This window comes from Curcuma longa, chromosome 16 (genome assembly GCF_044706935.1).
Source record: "Curcuma longa cultivar G26 ecotype Majalengka, Jawa Barat chromosome 16, ITB_CL_G26_1.1, whole genome shotgun sequence".
NCBI classification, from domain to species: Eukaryota; Viridiplantae; Streptophyta; class Magnoliopsida; order Zingiberales; family Zingiberaceae; genus Curcuma; species Curcuma longa.
Window position 1 is genome coordinate 10969321 of NC_133876.1, and position 7246 is coordinate 10976566.

Genomic DNA, 7246 nt, shown 5'->3' on the forward strand with positions numbered 1-7246 from the left:
ATGGAAAGTCCAAGTGGGTCATGGAGGAACATACACTTGACACGAGATGGAAAGTCCAAGTGGGTCAAGGTTAATCAGACACTTGGTGATCAAAAGTCCAACAAGAAAGTTGGCAAGAGGAAAGTCCAAGTGAGTCAAGGTTGACCGACCACTTGGTGATTTGAAATCCTGGTAGGTCAAAGTTGATCGGATGTTAGGCAACAATGAAGTCCTAGTAGATTGAGATCAATTAGGTACTAGGCAATGAGGAAGTCCTGGCAGGTCAAGGTTGATCGGATGCTAGGCAACAAGGAAGTCCTGAAAGGTCAAGGTTGACCGGATGCTAGGCAACGAGGAAGTCCAGACAGGTTAAGGTTGATCAGATGTCAGGCAACGATGAAGTCTCGGTAGGTCAAGATTGACCAGATGTCAGGTAACGAGGAAGTTTCGACAAGTTAAGGTTGATCGGATGCCAAGCAACGATGAAGTCTTGGCATATCAAGGTTGACCAAATGCTAGGCAACAGGACGTCTTGACAGGTCAAGAATGACGACATGTCATGCAAAGGAAGTTCGAAAATGATAGAGCAAACTTTTAAAGGCCATAACTTTTGATTCGGATATCAGAACGAGACGATCTTTGGTGAGAAAAGGAGCTTGTTCAGAGATATATTTTGTTATTTAAATCAATTTGACTAATTATGTGTATTAGTTGACTGATTTAGATTAGAATTAAATATAAGTTAATTGATTCGACTGATCAAGGTAATCAGTCGACTAATGTTGTTTTCAGAAGCATCCAGAAATGAATTGATTCAACTAATTGACAAATTAATTTGACTAATATTTAAAAATTTGACAAAATCAAATAGTATCTAGAAGGATTAGAAGTCATTATTTGATCGCTAACCAAATCAGTCGACTGATAGGAGAAAATCAACCCCTAACAACAACCGTACTTGAAGGAGAAAGAGCCGGTTCTTGGGGGTTTGTGGACAAAGTGCTACTGCATTTCCAAACTAACAAGAGACTATTTTAAAGTACCAAGAAAAGCATTTAAAGCAAGATCTCATTTGTAAAGGTGTTTTTATTTTCATTTGCATTTGTATTCTTATTCCTTGTTATATTGTTGTGTTCTTATAAGTATAAGCTTGTGAGAGACTTCTCCGCCTCCAGAAGGTATTTGAAAAGGAGGAGTTAATAGTGGAGGTAGATAGCTCAGAGTAGATCCTTGAATTAGTGGAGGAGACGGTTCGGAGTTGTGCATGTGTAATCATGTTTGAATCAAGGTTTCCTCTGCACATTCCAACCAAGAGTATAAGATCAAGACAAGATGTGAGTGATGTAGATGAAATTTGTCCCTTTCATACAATGAAATTGATGTTTGTGGACCCCTTGATTAAGTAAGACTGCTAAAATATATGATCATGCTCAAGTAAGTCAATATGAGATATTGAACTTATTTGATTACACTACAAGAAAAAAAGGATTTCCCGGCGGTTTAAAATTCGTTTAGCGGCGGTTTGGAACCGCCGCAAAATCATTTCCCGGCGGTTTACCAAACCGCCGCTGATACCGGTGTCGTTAAACCATTTAGCGGCGGTTTTAGAGAACCGCTGGAATAACCGCCACTAAAATAGATTTCCCGGCGGTTGTTTTTGCGGCGGTTCGAAATATTTCCCGGCGGTTGTTTTTGCGGCGGTTTGAAATATTTCCCGGCGGTTGTTTTTGCGGCGGTTCGAAATATTTCCCGGCGGTTTGCTAAAACTGCCGCGAAATGGTTTCCCGGCGGTTTACTAAAACTGCCGCGAAATGGTTTCCCGGCGGTTTGCTAAAACTGCCGCAAAATAATTTCCCGGCAGTTTAAGCTTTGAGTGTGCAATTACAGATTTTTCAGCCTGCGATAGTTTTTATAAATAAATACAAAAATTAAACTAAAAATTGTAATAAATAGAAAATTTTACTTGCATTAATTTCTTACAAAACTAGTAAACAAATATCAATCATTACACATGGATATCAAAGTTGTCAGATGTCAAATACAATGAATTTAGGTTACAAAAAAATTGAAACTTTGTTTGGTTACAAAAAAAATTGAGAAATCTCTCTAGCTTTCTCAGATGTCAAATCCTAGAAATAGATCCCTCGCTTTTCCTTCAACCAGGTTGCAAATTCGTTACTTTTTGAAAAGTAGTCATCTTTGGAGCGCTCTTCAAACTTGTAAAGTAGTCATGCCTGCACAAGTATAAAAAAAATTAGAAAAGACAAACTATAACCTAAAGATCACTAAAATGAATGCTATTGTTTATCACAAAATTATGGACATTCTTCTTTATCCTCTCATGGCTTGGTCAATAATCATGAAATATCTACTGAGACCATACTGTAGGTATCAAAAAGTACAGAAATGTGTCATCACACTTTTAAGTTAGTGGGATTAACAGCAGAATACAAAACGAGCAAATCAAATGAAAATAAGACCAACTAAATCTTGTCACTCATGCTAGATTCAATACTAATCTATATTATGTACATAAAAAAAAAGGCAGAATGCTTAACAGACCGACACCAAGCAACAGGAAGCAGAAACATAGACATTCAAGCACAATAGTTGACACTAATCATAATATAACAAGAAAGAGAGTACAAAAATTAGAAGGTATTTGAGGACATCAAAGTAAGCAGAAGTGTATCTTCTAATACCATTGAAAGACTGTAGGTGCACTCCCTTCATCTGGGGCCTTCGAACTCGGCCCGAGTGCTCCTTCCTTATAGCTTGAGAAAGTGAATCAATTTTTGAAAATCCCTTAGAGGAATCATCTTCACGCTCAATGTTGATTATTTTTTCCTGCATACATTAGATTTTATCAATTAAATAAGAAGCATGTTGTAATTAATACTAAACTTACACCAATGAGTTCAGCATTGTCGTTAATATAAGAACCATCCTTTTTCTTGTGCAACATAACCCATAACTCCCCTCGGCTTATGCTGCTTCCACGTTGTCGTTCCTATATCACATTATTGACATATAGTTAAATAATTACACAAAAAATGAACTAATAAGTGAATTATTGGGTCTACTACCTCTTCATGTTTTCTCCTTGCTATGGTTTTTGAACCACCCGTGTGGGTGTATAATTGCTTCTTCCGATTTTCAGTATTTTTCTTGCATTAGAAGATGGCAGTAAATGCATGTGAATTATTATGAATAGATAAAAAAAACATGTCACATCCAAACACCTTGACAATGAAGTGAACACTTACTTAGATAAGACATAATGAAAATCATATGTACATTTTACAAGGAGCAAACCAAAAAACAAATTAATAAACAGACAAAATCATGATCACAAAAATCACCTGTTCAGAAGTTGCCATTGAACCATGACATGCAATTACCAATACCCTGTTTGGATCTCCTAAAAGAGGATGAGCCCTTAGCTGATCCCTCAAGCAACTAATGTCGTCCCAGCCAGTCATAAACACAAGCACCGCACCTGGCTGCTCCTTCCGACATATATAACATAGAATAGCCTCGATAAGGTTAAAACCTATACAATCTGGTGTCCAGGAGGCCAAAGAATCACGTGCTCTGGAACTGTAGCCATCAAAATTTGAATTTTTAAGAGCATCCTGCAAACAGAATGTAGCACCACGTAAGAACTGCATTTGCATAAGATTCTTGCAAACGATAGTAGTACCTCAACAAGAGAAGTAATCTGATTTTTCCTTTTCCGCGGCATCAGCTGCCTGTGTGTCTTCCACAATTTCTCTTGGCCATAGTCATCAATTTGGTTGAAAGAAGTCAGCTTGTATCCAGTCTTCTCAAGAATATCTTCAAGAAAGTGTGCCCTTACAGGATAGGTGAAGCCCTAAGCAGAATATGGTTTAAAAGACACAAAGCAAACATGCTGTTCCTTGAAAATGTCATGAGAAGTACGTTTTGATATAGGTATTTATTCACAGCTGATGAACTTATGAAGTAGAAAATAATTGGTAACATCCTCCAAAAAAAGGAAATATTTGCATTTAGAAAAGGATCAATACTAAATGCTGGGTAATTTTCGATTCACAAATTGAAAAGTACAAATTGCAGAAACTACTATGTGCACACTTTCTGATACACTTCATAAAGTTTTTCAACACAAATAAAACAATTAAACTCAGTTTCTTGCTAATATTTAGAACACTTATGGAATACTAATGAAAACAATTCTATAGAAAATGCCATAAATAATCTACTTAATTTTTATAGTGCTGAAAGTTGAGTAAGCAATATAAGGCTGATTATTTTTTCCATCTTCACTTCACAATAATTCCCTTAAATCATAGCCTCAAAATGAATCACAATTCAGAGTAAGGGAGACCAAGAAAGTTTCAGCAGAATGAGTATTTTTCAATTCTTCAAAGAGAAAAAGAGAATGATGGGCATTCAAAAACCAAAGATTAACACAACACAGCTTACAGGAATGTGGATAATTCAGCATTTAGAGTTGCGCTCATCAAAATCAACCTCAAATCACGACGACGTGGAAGAAGGTCCTTTAACACGATCAACAAAAAATCTGCACATGTCAAATAAGTACATGCAGAATCCCTAATCCGATCTCGCTACAACTAAGCAGAATCCTGCGGAATCAACTTCGATCAGAAATCACCCGCTTTGATTCCCACGAACAGTAAAGTAATGGGTAAAGTAAACAGAGGTTGGGATGGGAAAAGGATTTTCTGACACTTTCGCCCAAGATTTTCTGACGCTTTCACCCAAGAAATTGCACGATCGGCAAAGCTGCACGGACTGGGTGGAAGCCTCGGCAAGCAATCACAGGAAGCCTCGGCGGCAAGGAATCGCAGGTCGAAGCCGGAGAGGAAGAGCAAATCGCAGGAAGCCACGGCGGCAAGGAATCGCAGGAAGCCAGCGTGAAGTGGCGTGAAAGACGGCGGTGTCGATGTCCAGCAGCCGTCGGAGTGAAAGGGCGATCGGGTGGGAGTGAAAGAGAAACCGCGGCGGCGTCGAACGCGTCGGAGTGAAAGAGAAACCGCGTTGTGTAGGGTTAGGGCGAGGGAGACGCGGTTCGGTTCGGGAAAATAGAATTCACGTCGAAAGTAATATACCGGCGGTTACAATAAACCGCCGGGAAAACAGATTTTAACGGCGGTTAAATTTTAAACCGCCGTAAATTAAATTTTAAATCGCCGTGAATCACTAAACCGCCGTAAATTAAATTTAAACCGCCGTTAAAAAATTTGTTTTTGCGGCAGTTAATTAAAACCGCCGGGAAAATGGATAATAGCGGCGGTTTTAAGAACCGCCGCTAAATAACCGCCGCTAAAAATTTGTTTTTGCGGCGGTTAATTGAAACCGCCGGGAAAACAGATAATAGCGGCGGTTTTAAGAACCGCCGCTAAATAACCGCCGCAAAATCATGATTTTTTAGTAGTGTGTTTTAAGCTGAGGTTGTCGTGAAGCAGAATCCTGCCCAGCAGGATCATCCCTGAAACTATGATCGTCTGAAGAACAAGCATGCACGAACTATCAATTGCTTGGCTTCAGGGACAGCATTGCCTCTGAAGCAAAGTCTATTCTGAGCAAGCATGAACTCTTTACTCCAAAGCAACATCGACTCGATCGCATCCTATTTATATCGACTGATCTCTATTCCATTGTTCATTCAACAAAAACTTAAAGTCCATGGCCACCTCCATCGCCAACCTCGCCCTCTTCCTGCTCTGCATCGTCAACCTCATTATGATCAGCTCTGCCCTTCCCGCGGACTTCTCCATCCTCGGCTACGCCGAGGAGGACTTGACCTCCCCTGACAGGCTCATTGATCTCTTCGAGCTGTGGATGTCGAAGCACGGTAAATCGTACTCCTCTCTGGAGGAGAAGCTGAGGAGGCTTGAGGTGTTCGAGGACAACCTGAAGCACATCGACGAGGCTAACAGGAAGCAAACAAGCTACTGGCTCGGCCTCAATGAGTTCGCTGACATGAGCCATGATGAGTTCAAGGCGAGGTATCTCGGACTGGATCGCATCGACGTGCCAAGAAGGAGAAGTTCTGCAGGATCCATCTTTCGGTATGTGAATGCTGGTGACTTGCCCAAGTCCATGGACTGGAGGAAGAAAGGTGCAGTGACCCATGTTAAGGACCAAGGCCAATGTGGTAAGATCGATGCATCTGGTTGTTAATTTGTTGTTGTTGCTGTAGCATTCATCGGCATCGTTTAATGATTTGCAGGAAGTTGCTGGGCTTTCTCTACTGTGGCTGCTGTGGAGGGCATAAACCAGATAGTAACTGGGAACTTAACCTCTCTCTCTGAACAAGAGTTGATCGACTGCAGCAGTGAAAACAATGGATGCAATGGAGGACTGATGGACTACGCCTTCTCCTACATCGCATCCACCAAGGGACTGCACGCCGAAGAGGACTACCCTTACCTGATGGAAGAAGGCACTTGTGAGCAAAAGAAGGCCGATCTGGAGCTGGTCACCATCAGTGGCTACGAGGATGTGCCGGAGAACAGCGAAGAGAGCCTGCTCAAGGCGCTGGCACACCAACCTGTGAGCGTCGCCATTGAAGCTTCAGGCAGAGACTTCCAGTTCTACAGTGGGGTGAGTCGTCCAGTCGATCGACCTTCAACTCCAATATAATTCCATCGATCGATCAGTGCTATATATATATGTGATATATAATCTTGGATGAATTGAATTTGTAGGGAGTGTATGATGGGCACTGTGGGAGTGAGCTCGACCATGGAGTGGCAGCAGTAGGGTATGGGTCGTCCAAGGGGCAGGACTACATCATCGTGAAGAACTCGTGGGGTTCCAGGTGGGGAGAAAGGGGGTACATAAGAATGAAGAGGAACACTGGAAGACCTCAAGGAATGTGTGGGATCAACAGAATGGCTTCTTATCCCACTAAAGATCAATGAGAGATTGATTGATTGATCGATCGACAACTTCATTTATATATATATATCATCTATCTCTATCAGTTTCAGTCTATTATATTTGTGATTATAATCAGGAGGAATATGATCTTGTTTACTGATATATAATATTCAGAAATAAATATATGAAGCAATTTGTTTTATCAGTGTGCTTAATTGTTGTAGCTCTAGCGGATTGCATTATATGTCTATGTGTTAAAGAGCCGACTGTGATATGATCAGAGCTAAAACTACAAGCCTTCCACCCAACGGACACTGAGATTATACTAAAAATATATTCTCATTTTATCCTTCAATAATTAAAATTCTTCGAT

General features: G+C 40.4%; 2 protein-coding genes across 5 annotated transcripts; one reads left to right on the plus strand and one right to left on the minus strand.

Annotated features, from left to right (window-relative positions):
• Positions 1–1996: 1996 nt before the first annotated feature.
• Positions 1997–5040, minus strand: LOC141848071 (DExH-box ATP-dependent RNA helicase DExH3-like). 4 transcript variants are annotated; one of them, XM_074736187.1, is made up of 7 exons: positions 4447–5040; positions 3683–3833; positions 3342–3614; positions 3066–3146; positions 2888–2989; positions 2682–2826; positions 1997–2213 (listed from the first exon to the last, which is right to left on the minus strand). In XM_074736187.1, the coding sequence occupies exons 1-7, from the start codon at positions 4482–4484 to the stop codon at positions 2191–2193; spliced, it is 813 nt and encodes a 270-aa protein (XP_074592288.1). In that variant the 5' UTR covers positions 4485–5040; the 3' UTR covers positions 1997–2190. The 4 variants fall into 4 exon arrangements, with proteins under 4 accessions (XP_074592288.1, XP_074592287.1, XP_074592290.1 ...); XM_074736186.1 differs by lacking the exon at positions 1997–2213 and having other exon boundaries at positions 2232–2826; XM_074736189.1 differs by lacking the exon at positions 1997–2213 and having other exon boundaries at positions 2232–2826; positions 3683–3853.
• Positions 5041–5673: 633 nt separating this feature from the next.
• LOC141847634 (cysteine protease XCP1-like) lies at positions 5674–6914 on the plus strand. Its single transcript, XM_074735688.1, has 3 exons — positions 5674–6145; positions 6221–6594; positions 6699–6914. Exons 1-3 carry the CDS (start codon positions 5674–5676, stop codon positions 6912–6914), a joined length of 1062 nt encoding a protein of 353 aa, XP_074591789.1.
• The last annotated feature ends 332 nt before the right edge of the window (positions 6915–7246 follow it).